Genomic DNA, 18,725 nt, shown 5'->3' with positions numbered 1-18,725 from the left:
GACGAGTATACGGACACTGTGACCTCATACATACAGTTCAATGAGGCGTGCATCATTCCAACGCGCACCAGGGTTTGTTACAACAACGACAAGCCCTGGTTCACACCCAAGCTCCGACAGCTGCGCAAGAAGAAGGAGGCTGCGTGGAGAAGCGGGGACCGAAGTACATACAGAGAAGCGAAGTACCACTTCAACAGGGAAGTGGAGAAAGCTAAATCTGTGTACTCTAACCGTCTACAAGAACAGTTCCGCTCCAATGATTCTGCGGCAGTTTGGAAGGGCCCTTACGAACTATAAGCCAAAAACCCCCCAGGCCCTGAATGACTGGACTCTCGCTCAAGGCCTCAACACACATTACTGTCATCATGAACGGCCTTCAGCTCATCAAAGCCATGCTCCCCCCACCATCACCCTCCCCACCAATGCCAGCACTTCATTAAAGGAGTTAAAGGACTCCAATGACATCACAGGACTCCAAAAACATCATAGGACTGTAAAGGCCCTCTCCATCAAAGAAGAGGATGTACGCCGGCAGTTCTTGAAGCTGAATATGCGGAAGGCCCCCGGGCCGGATGGTGTCTCCCCCGGGCCGGATGGTGTCTCCCCCTCCACTCTCGGACACTGTGCGGACCAGCTGGCTCCTGTCTTGTCTGACATTTTTAACACCTCGCTGGAGCTATGCCGCGTGCCGTCCTGCTTTAAGACCTCCACCATTGTCCCTGTCTCCAAGAAAGCACGGATCACAGGACTAAATGACTACAGGCCGGTCGCGCTGACGTCTGTGGTCATGAAGTCCTTTGAGCGCTTGGTCCTGCCCCACCTCAAGGACATCACCGCCCCCCTCCTGGACCCACTGCAGTTCGCCTACAGAGCCAACAGGTCTGTGGATGATGCAGTGAACCTGGCCCTCCACTTCATCCTGGAGCATCTGGACTCCCCAGGAACCTACGCTAGGATCCTGTTTGTGGACTTCAGCTCTGCCTTCAACACCATCCTCCCTGGACTGCTACTAGACAAGCTCTACCAGCTCAGCGTGCCCGACTCCCTCTGCAGTTGGATCAATGACTTCCTGACAGACCGAAGACAGCACGTGCGGCTGGGGAAGATTGTCTCGGACAGTCGAACCACAAACACTGGTACTCCTCAAGGCTGTGTACTCTCCCTCTGGCTCTTCTCCCTGTATACCAACTGCTGCACCTCCAGTCACCAATCCGTAAAACTGCTCAAGTTTGCGGATGACACCACCCTCATCGGGCTCATCTCGAATGGCGATGAGTCCGCCTACAGGACAGAGGTGGACCGGCTGACGTCCTGGTGCAGCCTCAACAACCTGGAGCTGAACACCCAGAAAACAGTGGAAATGATCATGGACTTCAGGAAAGTCACAGCACCACCATCCCCCCTCACCCGGACTGACTCTTCCACCCCCGTCCCCATTGTGGACTCCTTCCGTTTCTTGGGCACCACCATCACCCAGGACATCTAGTGGGAGCAGACCATCAAGAAGGCCCAGCAGAGGATGTACTTCCTGCGGCAGCTGAGGAAACTTAAGGTGCCGACCGAGATGCTGGTGCAGTTTTACTCAGCCATCATAGAGTCCATCCTGACCTCCTCCATCACAGTGTGGTTCCCCGGCGCCACAGTCCAGGATAAGAATAGACTGCAGCGCATCGTACGTGCTGCTGAGAAGGTGATTGGCTGCAAGCTCCCATCCCTCCAAGACTTGTTCTCCTCCAGGACCAGGAGGCATGTGGGTCGGATCACAGCTGACTCTTCTCACCCTGGACACACACTATTCTTCCCTCTTCCCTCAGGCAGGAGACTACGCTCCATCCAGACCCACACCTCCCGCCACCTGAACAGTTTTTTCCCCTCGACCATCAGGCAAATGAACAATAACGCCTAACAGTAGCTCCTTGAATTCCTTCCAAGTCTATCTGATAGCTCAGTTACAGCTCTTTTTATTACCAAATATGTGTTGTGTTTTATGTTGCACGATTGCACCAAGAAAAATTCCTAGTTTGTGAACCCGTTCTCAAACAAAGGCAAGAATTAAAGCATTAAGATTGGAATTGAAATTAAAATGCATTAAACACAATGAGCTTTTTTTTTTTTTTTTTTTTTTTGCAGTAAAGAACAATTTACAATTTTTCATATTACATATAGCCTTCCATAATCTATGATAAAGTTAGAATAAAATAGAAAGCATTATTGACATTGTATTAAATGCTTCATGATTTATGGTTGCCAATTTGCATCTGTGCTTTAAAAAAAATACAATTATTAGTAAATGTTAAAAACAATACTATGGCTAAAACTACACAAGACATTTAGTAGGTAAAACACACATTGTCAAAGATAAAACAACATTTTTTGGAATCGTACAAAAAATTTCGTCATTTCACTGGCATTCGTTTGCGTAGGCCCTATTTGACAGTGTGCGCGTCTACGTATATCTATATGTGCACAACAGGGAAGCTAGTTAACTACATTACATGTCACTCTTTCAACACCTTGTACAGGTCTGAATGTTTGTTATTTAAATGTTTACCTTAATTTGAAGCAAAGTTGGCAATACTAATCGCCACATTTGGCGAGACATGTTTTAAAGAACCGTTTGCAGCATGGCTAATCTGTGTTTAAAGCGTTACCTTTATCGTGAGTTTTGAAGCAAACATACCACCATATTGCGCTTCACGTACCCTCTTTATTAACCAGTAGTTTGAAATGTTTCTGCTTGTATGCGCTTTGTGTGTGCGTGCTGAAATGCTTTACATGCGCCTCAGCTCACCAACGTCACTGCCGTACGTTTACCAAATTCTATGTTTATATATCCTCATCCTTCTACTATCAAGGTGAGAAGCATTACTTTTCATCTCGAATTAACTTCACGAGCTCCGAGGCGAGAAAGCAGCTCAGCAGTTGATGTCGATATGCAAACCCCGTTTCCATATGAGTTGGGAAATTGTGTTAGATGTAAATATAAACGGAATACAATGATTTGCAAATCCTTTTCAAACCATATTCAAATGAATGCACTACAAATACAAGATATTTGATGTTCAAACTCATAAACTTTATTTTTTTTTTGCAAATAATAATTAACTTAGAATTTCATGGCTGCAACACGTGCCAAAGTAGTTGGGAAAGGGCATGTTCACCACTGTGTTACATGGCCTTTCCTTTTAACAACACTCAGTAAACGTTTGGGAACTGAGGAGACACATTTTTTAAGCTTCTCAGGTGGAATTATTTCCCATTCTTGCTTGATGTACAGCTTAAGTTGTTTAACAGTCCGGGGTCTCCGTTGTGGTATTTTAGGCTTCATAATGCGCCACACATTTTCAATGGGAGACAGTCTAGTACCCGCACTCTTTTATTATGAAGCCACGTTGATGTAACACGTGGCTTGGCATTGTCTTGCTGAAATAAGCAGGGGCGTCCATGGTAACGTTGCTTGGATGGCAACATATGTTGCTCCAAAACCTGTATGTACCTTTCAGCATTAATGGCGCCTTCACAGATGTGTAAGTTACCCATGTCTTGGGCACTAATACACCCCCATACCATCACAGATGCTGGCTTTTCAACTTTGCGCCTAGAACAATCCGGATGGTTATTTTCCTCTTTGGTCCGGAGGACACGACGTCCACAGTTTCCAAAAACAATTTGAAATGTGGACTCGTGAGACCACAGAACACTTTTCCACTTTGTATCAGTCCATCTCCATCCAGACCCACACCTCCCGCCACCTGAACAGTTTTTTCCCCTCGGCCATCAGGCAAATGAACAATAACTCCTAACAGCAGCTCCTTGAATTCCTTGAATCCCTTCTAAGTCTATCTGATAGCTCAGTTACAGCTCTTTTTATTACCAAATATGTTATATGTGTTTTATGTCGCACGTTTGCACCAAGAAAAATTCCTAGTTTGTGAACCCGTTCTCAAACAATGGCAATAAAACTATTCTGATTCTGATCTTAGATGAGCTCAGGTCCAGCGAAGCTGACGGCGTTTCTGGATGTTGTTGATAAACGGTTTTCGCCTTGCATAGGAGAGTTTTAACTTGCACTTACAGATGTAGCGACCAACTGTAGTTACTGACAGTGGGTTTCTGAAGTGTTCCTGAGCCCATGTGGTGATATCCTTTACACACTGATGTCGCTTGTTGATGCAGTACAGCCTGAGGGATCGAAGGTCACAGGCTTAGCTGCTTACGTGCAGTGATTTATCCAGATTCTCTGAACCCTTTGATGATATTACAGACCGTAGATGGTGATATCCCTAAATTCCTTGCAATAGCTGGTTGAGAAAGGTTTTTCTTAAACTGTTCAACAATTTGCTCACGCATTTGTTGACAAAGTGGTGACCCTCGCCCCATCCTTGTTTGTGAATGACTGAGCATTTCATGGAATTTACTTTTATACCCAATCATGGCACCCACCTGTTCCCAATTTGTCTGTTCACCTGTGGGATGTTCCAAATACGTGTTTGATGAGCATTCCTCAACTTTATCAGTATTTATTGCCACCTTTCCCAACTTCTTGGTCACGTGTTGCTGGCATCAAATTCTAAAGTTAATGATTATTTGCAAAAAAAAAAAGTTTATCAGTTTGAACATTAAATATGTAGTCTTTGTAGCATATTCAACTGAATATGGGTTGAAAATGATTTGCAAATCATTGTATTCCGTTTATATTTACATCTTACACAATTTCCCAACTAATATGGAAATGCGGTTTGTAGTAAGTAGCATAATGAAGTTGCCTCTCTCTGATCAATGCGCGGCTAAATGTAGGTCCTTAACGCTAGCGCTTATGAAAACAATATCACTAATACTTGGTTAATATTCAGGTCACGACATGTAAATGGAGTATTATTGGCGCTTTTTGGATGGTTATTTATTGGGTTTTATGGTTACATTAAACGCAATAACATCATTGCTCCCAATAGCTCCATTGTAAACAGACTTTTATTTACATTTACGAGTTTGAATGCATTTTTTAAAAAAGACAGAAGGGTTTTTGTTTTTTTATAAATATCGTGAATTATAGGCACAATTCTTTAAACTGTGGCATGTATGACTGATAAAAAAAAAAATTACATGAAAAGATTTGTTATTGCTTTGACTCTTGGTATTATGATGGCAAATAATCAAGCAAATTTCGACCTAACAGACGCCTAAAATAATCAAAGTAATTTGGTAATGCATTCTGACGTCTGCTGTTGTCAATATAGTTGTATCAGATTTGCAGTTGTCCCTCACCACCCTCTTATATTGTTCAAATCAGTAACCGGTAGTAAAACTCCTGCTTTTCTCATGGCCCAAATAGTTCACAGTAGCACTATACATGATCATAATACCAGGGCGTCCAGTGAGGGGCATTTTGTACTCCCTCGTCCCAGGAAGAATGCTTTGCAGAAATCTTTTATTTATAGATCTTTATCGCTCTGGAATAAACTGCCTCCAATTCTCACCGGCATTGAAAGTAAACAGGTTTTTAAAATGAAAGTAATATTTTATCTGAGTCTTTAAATTAGTTTGCTCGTTGATGATTTGTTTGGTTTTATATTGTGTAGATGTATTTATATGGTAATTATTATTCTGTGACTGTAAATTGTTTGCTTGTTTTCTTATTGATGCTTTTATTTTTTTCTGCATTGTCTAGTTATAATTATATGCTTTTACTTGTAATTGTATTGAATTGTGGACCCCAGGAAGACTAGTGGGTTGTTGAGGCAATCAGCTAATGGGGATCCTTAATAAAAATCAAAAATCAAATCACATCACACTTTAAAGATTGCAGATTCACAATATCACATAATACCGCATATTCTAAATATTTTGGGGCCTAAATTAAGTCAAATTTATGTCTAATATGTGTTACAGTACAGTACTTGTGAAGTGAAGTGAATTATATTTATATAGCGCTTTTCTCTAGTGACTCAAAGCGCTTTTACATAGTGAAACCCAATATCTAAGTTACATTTAAACCAGTGTGGGTGGCACTGGGAGCAGGTGGGTAAAGTGTCTTGCCCAAGGACACAACGGCAGTGACTAGGATGGCAGAAGCGGGGATCGAACCTGGAACCCTCAAGTTGCTGGCACGGCCACTCTACCAACTGAGCTATACCGCCCACTTGTCTTTTTTTCTATTATGTCGTGGCGATCGATAAAAGATATTCACCAAGCGGGACTTTCGTTTCTGGGTCCACAGTAACTTCCAGTGTCATGCCGATGAAACCATTGTTTACTCTCATGCAAAGCAAAGAGTAAAGTATAACTATTTATTCACTTCACTTTTGATTCCTGCCACACATTTCCACATTGATGAGTCTATGAGATAAGCATATAAAAGACAACAGTGGGCCCAAAGCGGCAGGACTCAATGGGACAACACTGCTAATGCCGGGGCAATGCTACAGTAAGTGGAGACGTACACTGTTGATGCACTTCATCTTCTACAGCAATAACACAGATTCACGTGACATTGGTGAGCCTTTGACATGAGCAATATGGGACCACAGCAGGAAAAACGAGGCAGGACACCCAATAAACAACGCAGCTACTGTCGGCGGTTATATTTGCTGCGACTATCAAGTTTTTGTAGAATAAAATATGCCCATGCTCACACACACACACACCACAAATCATACTGTATATATGGCATGATAACTGCAGGATATTTCCGTGTAACAGAGGAGTGACTGACTGATGAATGTGTGAAAATTATTCCCAGTCTTATTCTTTTATTTCTGATTTTTAACATGACACTGAGTTTGTCTGTGTGTTTTTTGACACAATATTTGGCTGTAAAAAATATCACACATTTTGCTGTGTGTGTGCCTGGTTCCCTTTTTTAAGGAACACTTTAAACATGTGTAAGTTGTTCAACATTAGTGGAAGAAATTTTTAAAATGCAGTAGAAAAGCGTAAAAGCTAAACACACAATACAAACACTCACAATATGACTGATAAAAAGTTACAAAATTAATATGCCAGACCACCTCAAAAAACTGAATGGAATTTTACAGCCTTTTCGTTGAATAAAAAAATGTACATGAAAATAAATCATGTGAGTGAATGACTCATTTGACATTTGTTTTGAAAATAAAGTCAGCTTGGTTTTAAAATCTCTGACATTTGTGTACATTTCATGTACAAACTGGTCTTTGCCTTGTAGCTTCACCATCAGCTCATTCATGTGTGCCAGTATGTCCACAGCAAACGCTATATCACAAAGCCACTCAGATCAGGGAAAGTGTCAGCTTTTTCAAGTTGCTCCAACAATGAGATACTCTCCTGTTGTAGCTCCCCACATGTTGACATACTTTACCCAAACGTAACCAGCGGACATTGGAATGGTAAAGCAAGTTCTGGTGGTCGGCGTCGGTCTCTTCAAGAAATGTAATAAACAGACTATGGTGAAGTGCTCTTGCAGGAATAAAGTTAACCAGCTTTATAACTGGCTTCACTACGTGGTCAAGCTGCAATACAGATGTGCACAGTGCCTCCTGGTGGATATTGCAGTGTAAAAAAGTGCCTAAAACCTCAAAAGTGCTGTCAGAGCAGGAGCAGTGAAAAACAGTGTACCTGGGCTGTGCAACAAATCAATCATACTGCAGTCCTATTGTGCGACTCTGTGGAATTACTTGGTGTTACAGGACAATTCATGTGGTCCTAATTATTAAACAATTTGCTCAATTCGGTTTTATTTTTTGGCGGGCCGGATCAAAAAGACCAAGGGGCCGGATGTGGCCCGCGGGCCGTAGTTTGCCCACCCCTGATCTACTCTGTGCTAAAAACAAGACAACATTCATAATTATACAAACCATAAACACACTTCTGAAATGTCTATGTTTTAAAGAACATTTTACACATTTTGAACATGTTTTATATACAGTAACATGTTCCATCCCCACTGTTTAAAGCGCTAAAATCCCACAGTTTACTTGGCCAAGTCTCACGACAGAGCTTTTTTGTCATGGCTACATATGATCTTTGTGCCACACGTCGCTGTGCGCTGATATTGCTGTCATCATTAATTTTACATACCGTTTTTATTTGTACTGCACTATTGGATATAACTTAATTTCCAAATTTTTTATTGCCATGATTACATGGCAATAAAAAATGTGGGATTCTGTTATGTACAGTAATATTAACTTGGGGACTTAACTGGTTCTGTAACAGAGCTCTTAACTCAAACCACTTGTATCTCAAGACAACGAAATGAAATGAAATGAATTAAAACACATTTAATGCGTGTGTGCCCCCCTTCAAAACAGCACAATTTTAACATGTAACACTTTTTAAAAAGAAAAAGTTAAAATTTGCATTGTATGAAAACAATATAATAGATTTTACTACTGGCATCTACAGAAGTTTTATTACTATAATAATGTGCATGTAGCATTTACTGTACCTTGGAGAGTGGACGTGTTCGGTATCCCCTTGCAACTATTTTTTTCCGTCAAACTCACTATCAGTGGCTTCTCCATATTTTAATGGATAAATATCTGCCATGTTAGATTAACATCCTTGGCTGGTGTTAGAGTCATTCTGCTTCAGTATGGTACAGACTAGCAGTGCTATACTTGTTCTGCCTCGTTAAGTCTGCTGTTGCTCTGTCATGTTTTTTGATGATTTCTTTCTTTAATTCAATGAATATCATCCACTTCTTATTCTCAACACTCTCCATCACATTCACTTTCTTCCTTCCCGTTCTAGGAAAAACAAACCTACGTCCATCTTTAGTTATAAGTTAAAGGCCTACTGAAATGAAATGTTTTTATTTAAACGGGGATAGCAGATCCATTCTGTGTCATACTTGATCATTTCGCGATATTGCCATATTTTTGCTGAAAGGATTTAGTAGAGAACAACGACGATAAAGATCGCAACTTTTGGTATTTGATTAAAAAAAGCCTTGCCCCTACCGGAAGTAGCGTGACGTAGTCAGTTGATAGCCTCCTCATATTTTCCTATTGTTTTCAATGCAGCTAGAGCGATTCGGACCGAGAAAGCGACGATTACCCCATTAATTTGAGCCAGGATGAAAGATTTGTGGATGAGGAACGTTAGAGTTAAGGACTAGAATGCAGTGCAAGACATATCTTTTTTCGCTCTGACCGTAACTTAGGTACAAGCTGGCTCATTGGATTCCACACTCTCCTTTTTCTATTATGGATCACGGATTTGTATTTTAAACCACCTCGGATACTAGATCCTCTTGAAAATGAGAGTCGAGGACGTGAAATGGACATTCACAGTGACTTTTATCCCCACGACAATACATCGACGAAACACTTTAGCTACGGAGCTAACGTGATAGCATCGTGCTTAACTGCATATAGAAACAAAATAAATCAATCAATCAATCAATCAATGTTTATTTATATAGCCCTAAATCACATAAATCCCTGACTGGAAGGATAGACAGAACATCAACAATACTATTAAACCAGGGACATGTAAATACACGGTTAATGCTTTCCAGCCTGGCGAAGCTTAAAGATGCTGTTGCTAACGACGCCATTGAAGCTAACTTAGCTACGGAGCTAACGTGATAGCATCGTGCTTAACTGCATATAGAAACAAAATAAATAAATCCCTGACTGGAAGGGTAGACAGAAGATCAACAATACTATTAAACCAGGGACATGTAAATACACGGTTAATGCTTTCCAGCTTGGCGAAGCTTAAAAATGCTGTTGCTAATGACGCCATTGAAGCTAACTTAGTATAACGGACCTCACAGAGCTATGATAAAAACATTAGCGCTCCACCTACGCTAGTCAGCCCTCATCTGCTCATCAACACTCGTGCTCACCTGCGTTCCAGCGATCGACGGAAGGACGAAGGACTTCACCACGATCATCCGTGCGGTCGGTGGCTAGCGTCGGCTAGCGCGTCTGCTATCCGAGTCAAAGTCTTCCTGGTTGTGTTGCTGTAGTCCGCCGCTAATACACCGATCCCACCTACAACTTTCTTCTTTGCAGACTTCATTGTTCATTAAACAAATTGCAAAAGATTCACCAACACAGATGTCCAGAATACTGTGGAATTATGAGATGAAAACAGAGCTATTTTGTATTGGATTCAATGGGGTACCGATACTTCTGTTTCACTGGTTACGTCACGCGCATATGTCATCATCCAAAGACGTTTTCAACCGGAAGTTTAGCTGGAAATTTAAAATTGCACTTTATAAGTTAACCCGGCCGTATTGGCATGTGTTGCAATGTTAAGATTTCATCATTGATATATAAACTATCAGACTGCGTGGTCGGTAGTAGTGGGTTTCAGTAGGCCTTTAATGCTCGGATTTTACATGGTTCACCGTTAGATTCGCTGTGCCAACTAATGGCGGGGATGCCTGTAACTTTAAGTATAACAATAAGTTAAGAGACAGCTATTATCTTGAAACACTCTAAAGTTAGGGCACTTTCAAGTTGAGGTATCACTTTGTTCTATTCTAATGTTAAACCTATTTAGAAGATAGTAAATATTTTGTTTATGCTCACACTATGAAATTATTTGATTAATTTAATAATGATCCTACTTTGTGTAATTACATTTTCCACAGTCAGGCCAAGAACCAATTTGACGCAACAAGCGAGGGATTACTGTACTATTGATGTTCACATTATGTTTAAAAACAGCGCTCACTTAGTTTATTGGTGTACTGTTAGAATGCACTCTTACCGTGTAGTGGATGCATGAGCCAGAATGTTTCCGCCAATTGGCTTCTTTGGATCCGCAGAGAACATGGCTGCCCCATCTACTTGGGCAACCACTTGGTTGGTTATGACCACTGCAACGCCAAACTGTTGTGGGACATATTTTGACAGTATACTGTAGTCAGTCAATGCAGTATATGTGCATCTACTGTAGCTGTCTGATTTAACACGTTTCCAATATTTCTTAATTGTAGAAATGCTATGAGCATGAAACCACATACCTCATCCGCTAGCCTAAGCAACATGCGAAGAAAACGTCCTAAATGTCCCTGTCTGGCTGACAGCTCACCTCGGCCAGAGTAGTCCGTTCTGTACAGAGCTGTCGCACTATCGACTATCAACAAAGCATATCTGTGAACACAAACACACAAGGCCGAATAAATAGGCTGACGGCTTAGGACCCAAGTATTAGGCCAGTGGAAAGAAAATAATTTCAGTTAAAGGGTGTCATATGACTTTTTTCTACATTTGAAAACACTTCTTTGTGGTCTACATAACATGTAACGGTGGTTCTTTGGTAAAAAATGTGTATAGATTATGTTTTACAGATAGCTTTTAAGCTGCTTTCTGACCGTCTCTTCAGGATGTGCCATTTTATGGCCACTCTTATTTACATGGCTCCACTTTGCTGTGTCTTCTCTCTGCTATTTTTGTTGTAGTTTTGAGCACTTCCATGGAGTGTCAACTGACAGATTAAGTTCTAACTATACGCTACTTTGTATTAGAAATGTCAACAGCGGAAAATGTGTGTGCATTTACGAGCGAGCCTCGTAAAGAGGATAGAAAAAAAGGACATTATTGATTACAGTGTCGGACTACAATGGCGGACACGCGCATAGCTCTCTGGGTAAAACTTTACCACATATGGATAATCCGCTGACGTCACAAATGGGAAAAATGTCACTAATGGGGAAAATTCCAAACGGCTCATTTAGCGGAAGTAAATATTGCTTTATGAATATCTCTGCAAAACCTTCAGTTTGATTTTTTTTTTTCCGGGACTTATGTGGATCCCAAATACATAACAGCAGGTACCAAAAGTTAAGAAAAGTTGATTTAGCATGTTGGGGCCCTTTAAATCTAATCTAATTTTGTGTATGTATGTTGTTTTAAAGCAACCACAGAAGATCAAGATATAGGGACTTGAGGCATAAAGTGAATTATATGACTAAAAAAACTCATAAAAAATATAAATATATAAATTTAAAAGTATATATATACTATATGAAAATAGATAAAAATAGGAAACCCCATAAACGATAGCTAGACAGTAAAATCCATCCATTTCCTACCGCTTGTCACTTTCGGGGTCACAGAGGGTGCTGCAGCCTATCTCCATTAAAATAAAATAACATCCAGTCAGTGCCTCACGAGGTGTCGAATGCATTTGAAATATTTGATAAAAAAAGAATCCTAAAATGAATGAGGAGATGGTGAAGAGAGGCTAAATATGGAGAAATGTGCTCATGTTGCTTTGTGCAGGTTAAAAGACATGAATCAATCGATTTTATTTGGAACATGTTAAAAAAACTTCACAAGCACATATTTTTGCTTAAGTCCAAATCGTCCAAAAGGAGTGGGAAGAAGCAGAGCTTGTCTGTTCACAACCATGTGCCTTAAACAGCATTTCAAAGATAGAAAGAGAGAAGGAAAGAAAGAAGGAACAAACCAACTGAACCCCACATGAGCAAGCACTTGGCGACTTGTCAACGGAGGCAAGGGGGAAAAAAAACTCCCCCGAGGGAATAAACGGACAGAATCTAGACTTAATTGGGTGGCCGCCTGTCTTCCCCAGTTGGGTGAAGAGAAGACAGGGTAGATAGGACAGAGCATATCGAGAGATAAGAAATAACACATACTGTAGTTCAAAATATTAGGAAAAAGCGGCGCATATTTGTTTCTACCTATGTCCCAACAAGTACAGGTATATCTAGACACTCCACCATAAGCTTGTACTGTTTCTTAAATTGGCTCATATTAGTATGCTGTTTAAATCCTCTATTCAATCCATTCCATGATTTAATCCCACACATAGACCCACTAAAATATTTTAGAGTTGTACATGTACCGTATTTTCCGGACCATAGGGTGCACCAGATTATAAGGCGCACTGCTGATGAATGGTGTATTTTTTATTTTATTGTTTTTAAATATTTTTTCATATATTAGGCGCACCGGATTATAGTGTGCATTAAAGGAGTCATATTCTTCTTCATTTTTTCTAAATTGAAAACACTTTCTTGTGGTCTACATAACATGTAATGGTGGTTCTTTGGTCAAAATGTTGCATAGATTATGTTTTACAGATCATCTTCAAGCCGCTTTCTGATGCGCCGTTTTGTGGGCGGTCTTATTCACTTGGCTCATCTTCGGCAGCGTCTTCTCCCCGTCATCTTTGTTGTAGCGGTGTAGGGTACAAGGACGGGAGTGGAAGAAGCATACTTGCCAACCTTGAGACCTCCAATATCGGGAGGTGGGGGGTTGGGGGCGTGGTTATTTATCGCTAGAATTCACCAACTCGAGTATTTCATATATATATATATATATATATATATATATATATATATATATATATATATATATATATATATATATATATATATATATATATATATATATATATATATATATATATATATATATATATATATATATATATATATATATATATATATATATATATATATATATATATATATATACATACATACATACATACATACATACATACATACATACATACATACATACATACATACATACATACATACATACATACATACATACATACATACATACATACATACATACATACATACATACATACATACATACATACATACATACATACATACATACATACATATATATATATATATATATATATATATATATATATATATATATATATATATATATATATATATATACACATACATATATATATATATATATACATACATATATATATATGTATGAAATACTTGACTTTCAGTGAATTCTAGCTATATATATATATTTATTTTATTTACATAAAAGAAATACTTGAATTATCTATCCATTAGATGGCAGTATTGTCCTGTTTAACTTCTCCGTTCATGACTGAGAAATCATTTCGGCCACCGTGTTCAATGGAGAAGTCTGTTCTACATATTTACAGGCAACATACACCTTCCCCTTCGAACTGTCCTGGATGAACTGAAATTCTTGTTTCCATTCGTTTTGGAACTTGCAAGCGTATTTATATTGTGGGAAAGCGGAAGTGAGAATAGGCTGTCCCCACTCAGTCTCAGGTCCGCATTGATCTGGAGGGGGCGTGGCCTCCAGCTCCGGCTGAATACCGGGAGTTTGTCGGGAGAAAATCTCTGCCGGGAGGTTGTCGGGAGAGGCGCTGAATAACGGGATTCTCCCGCTAAAAACGGGAGGGTTGGCAAGTATGGGAAGAAGTGTCAAAAGATGGACCTAACTGTTCTAATGACATTCAGACTTTACTAAAATCAATAACGGAGCAGCATCTCTTCCCGTGTGTCCCGTGAAAAACCGTCCGACCGGAACTCTAATATCTAAAGTTCCTGGGTGAATAATGACAACTCACTACGCCGGTATGTTGTAGCACTTTCATGGCGAGTTTACAGACAGATATGGGTAAGAAGTTAACTTTACACTACTTTATATTAGAAATGGCAACAGCAGAAGATGAATGTCACATAAGAAGATAGAAAAATAAGAAGCTTATCTATTACGGAGACGGCGCGGACGCGCACAATTTTTCAGGATTTAAGCAGATTTCAAATACAAATCAGCAGGTACCAGAAGGTAAGAAAAGTTTATTTTGCATAATATTGTGAAACAAAATGCCAGATAATATGTCTTACCTTATACGCACCTCATAATAATAGTCGTATGTTTAATGCGGCGACAATCCTTCAAGCGGTGCGGCTTCATAGCTTACCAAAGTTGTACTAAAACATTTTGATAGATTTTTGGGCACGTGTAATGTTCTATATTTTCAATGGAACATTTAAAATGTTGGTGTTGTTTACTTGAGACCCATCATAGTGTAGCCTACACTTATCTCTTATGTTTGACTTCCATCTACTGGTCACACTTATCATTACAGCATGTACCAAATAAAATATCTTTGAGGTGGGTAAGCTTAACCGAACTTATTCCTTACATCGGGTTATAAGGCGCACAGTCGAGTTTTTAGGAAAAAAAAGTGCGCCTTATAGTCCGGAAAATACAGTAAATAAATTATTTATATTATATTTAATTAATTCCTAAGTCCTTTGTACATGGTTTTTGCAGTTTGAAAATGTACGAGATCAGTTAATTTCAATGTTTGAGAATAATAACCGGGGACGGAGTCATTTAATTGGCCAATAAAACGAAATCCGCTATTAACCGCAGAATATCAGGTAAATTTACATAAATGTAAGGGAAATGTTGTCATTGTGAGGAAAATTAACATTTGTTTGGGAAAATAATGTGTCCAACACACTGAACTAAACAATGTTGAGACCACCCCACAGCAACTAAACTACAAAACTAAAGCTAGCAAGAATAATCCATAAACCCACAACACATCTCATCTGCTTTTGTTGTTGTGAACGACATCATCGATGTAAAATCAATGTACAAACAAAACGGGTCGCAACTTGAGAGGCTGTCTTTTTACAGCCTCAAATTGTCTCCTTACATCCGGTCTGACTGCGCTAACAAAACAAGCATAATGTACTTAAAGGCCTACTGAAACCCACTACTACCGACCACGCAGTCTGATAGTTTATATATCAATGATGAAATCTTAACATTGCAACACATGCCAATACGGTTAGATTACTAAAGTGCAATTTTAAATTTTGCGCAAAATATCCTGCTGAAAACGTCTCGGTATGATGACGCCTGCGCGTGACGTCACGGATTGTAGAGGACATTTTGGGACAGCATTGTGGCCAGCTATTAAGTCGTCTGTTATCATCGCAGAATTCCACAGTATTCTGGACATCTGTGTTGGTGAATCTTTTGCAATTTGTTCAACGAACAATGGAGACAGCAAAGAAGAAAGCTGTAGGCGGGAAGCGGTGTATTTCGGCCGGCTGCAGCAACACAAACACAGCCGATGTTTCATTGTTTGTAAGGGACGGCGTGGCAAAGTTGGTAGAGTGGCTGTGCCAGCAATCGGAGTGTTGCTGGTTACTGGGGTTCAATTTCCACCTTCTACCTTCCTAGTCACGTCCGTTGTGTCCTTGGGCAAGACACTTCACCCTTTGCCTCTGATGGCTGCTGGTTAGCGCCTTGCATGGCAGCTCCCGCCATCAGTGTGTGAATGTGTGTGTGAATGGGTAAATGTGGAAATACTGTCAAAGCGCTTTGAGTACCTTGAAGGTAGAAAAGCGCTATACAAGTATAACCCATTATTGTTTACATTCCCGAAAGATGACAGTCAAGCTTTACCATTGGCCTGTGGAGAACTGGGACAACAGAGACTCTTACCAGGAGGACTTTGAATTGGATACGCAGACGCGGTACCATGAGTACGTACGCAGCTGCGGCTTCCAAACATTTGATCGCTTGCCCGTACGTGCGTGCCGCTATGTGCATGTCACGTACGTAACTTTGGGGACTTTGGGGAAATATATGTGCTGTATGAACTTTGGGGAGGTGAACGATACTTTGGGCTGTGGGATTGAGTGTGTTGTGCGGGTGTTTGATTTGTATTGGCGGGTTATATAGAAGGGAGCGGGGAGGTGTTTGTTATGCGGGATTAATTTGTGGTATATTAAATATAAGCCTGGTTGTGTTGTGGCTAATAGAGTATATATATGTCTTCTGTTTATTTACTGTTTTAGTCATTCCCAGCTGAATATCAGGTCCCACCCGCCTCTCACAGCATCTTCCCTATCTGAATCGCTTCCACTGCCCTCTAGTCCTTCACTATCACTTTCCTCATCCACGAATCTTTCATCCTCGCTCAAATTAATGGGGAAATCGTCGCTTTCTCGGTCCGAATCGCTCTCACTGCTGGTGGCCATGATTGTAAACAATGTGCAGATGTGAGGAGCTCCACAACCGGTGACGTCACGCGCATATCGTCTGCTACTTCCGGTACAGGCAAGGCTTTTTTATCAGCGACCAAAAGTTGCGAACTTTATCGTCGATGTTCTCTACTAAATCCTTTCAGCAAAAATATGGCAATATCGCGAAATGATCAAGTATGACACATAGAATTGACCTGCTATCCCCGTTTAAATAAGAAAATCTCATTTCAGTAGGCCTTTAAAAGCACTTACTGATACATTTACACAATTATTATGCTTTGACCTAAAATACTGGTCAAAACTATCCAAAGATGCATTTAATTAACAAACATTTTATAAAATTGTATTTGACACAAAATAACACTATAGTGGTAAACTAACTGTACAGGTAAAAAACGGAATTAAAAACAATTAAAACGGAAAAACTGAATTTATTGTTTTCGTATTACTTTTATTTAAATATATTGTTACTACCTAGGGATGATACTCGAAACCGGTTTTCCCGGTTGTTCGATAAGAAAAGAACCGAGTCCTCGGACTCGAATCCCTTTTTGAGAACCCGTACCTGTTATCAAGACCTCTATAGTAAAGAAAAAGAGTTGGTTCTTTATTCGAATCTCGTCCCGACCAGAAATGCTCCGTGGGACATCACAAGAAATGACGTCACGTAGCTCAGTCATTAGGCGCAGATAGCGAAAGCAGGGAAACAATGGACCGGAAAAAGCGCTCCAAGCTGTAATAAAGTTCAAAACAAAAGGTATAATCCAATGAATAACTTTACTGAGAGATTTGAGCAGGGTACAAACACATGACGAACACTTTTACGACCAACCGGAAACATAGCAACCAGGCTAGCAACGCACCTCCTTTACGGCAGCTGTCGCAACGTTCTTAAAGCAACCGCAGCACATACATATATATACAACACATCTCCCTTTTTTAAATTTTGTTTTTCTTTCCTTGTAAACAAAACAAAATCACACTGTATATGTGTTGTCTGTCTAATTATAAATAATGCAGACGAGGCGTGTTGGCTGAGTTCTTGACGTTTACTTTCACAGCGTGCTCATAACCTCATTCTTAGCTGCCGGGTGGCGACATGCAACAACACTTTTTGGGACTACCGCGCATGCTCGTCACTGCCGTTGCATGCTGGGTAGTGTAGTTGTTATTTTCCCTAGATCATAACTTTCCCCCTATAAAGAAATAATGTTAACTCAACAAAGTGTATTTCTTTTTTTAGCTTTAACTTTTCATTTTTTAGCATTGTAACCACATTTGCAAACAACTTTTCTCTTCATAGAATTTTCTTTCAATAAAGAAATAAAGTGCAAAAATGTCAAAGCATCATAACAAACAGTTATGTCAAATAAGAAGTGCACTTTTTGGAGAGCTGTATTACTTTCAGATTTGTGCCCAAGGGACTGATTTTATTTAACACTATATTATTATTTATAGATCTATAGTGATCACAGAGACAGGTTGTTTTTGTGTTACTGTATATATTTGTTTTTCTGAAAGATCCCACTTAATATACTTTGGGTAGCAACAGTCAATATTTTTTTTTTTTTTTTTTTAGGGGGTAACAGTCAATATTTATTTATTTATTAGATTTTATTTTTTTCTTATATAATAAAAGTGAGCTTTTGTTAAACCAAATATTGTGTGTTTTTTTCCATATACAACAACCTATCTGGACTCGATAAGAGAATCGATAAGGAACCGGTTCTCTAAGAGGATTCGATAATAGGCTCGAACTCGATAATTTCTTATCAAACATCATCCCTATTACTACCATTATTATTATTTCACTTGTGGTTCATTTGTTACCAATTTATGTCAGTTTTTTAAACTATGTTTATAGTTTAGTTTTGGTGGTACAACAAATACTCATGTTTCAAATTAATGAATTATCATGTTATTTGTGATTACAATAACAATC

The 18,725-nt window shown here is 39.6% G+C and overlaps 1 protein-coding gene across 2 annotated transcripts in view; it reads right to left on the bottom strand.

The window, feature by feature from the left end:
* Positions 1–18,725, bottom strand: part of rad51 (RAD51 recombinase) — a 79,869-nt gene that overhangs the window by 5,867 nt on the left and 55,277 nt on the right. For both annotated transcript variants that reach the window (XM_062044414.1, XM_062044415.1), the window contains exons 8-9: positions 10,964–11,093; positions 10,708–10,829 (exon numbers count right to left, since the gene is read on the bottom strand). In XM_062044414.1, coding sequence (XP_061900398.1) covers positions 10,708–10,829; positions 10,964–11,093 — 252 coding nt within the window. The remainder of the gene's footprint in view (positions 1–10,707; positions 10,830–10,963; positions 11,094–18,725) is intronic.

The sequence above is a fragment of the Entelurus aequoreus genome, linkage group LG04 (genome assembly GCF_033978785.1).
Source record: "Entelurus aequoreus isolate RoL-2023_Sb linkage group LG04, RoL_Eaeq_v1.1, whole genome shotgun sequence".
NCBI lineage: Eukaryota > Metazoa > Chordata > Actinopteri > Syngnathiformes > Syngnathidae > Entelurus > Entelurus aequoreus.
Note: the sequence above shows the minus strand (reverse complement) of the source record. Positions and strands in the feature narration are given on the sequence as shown.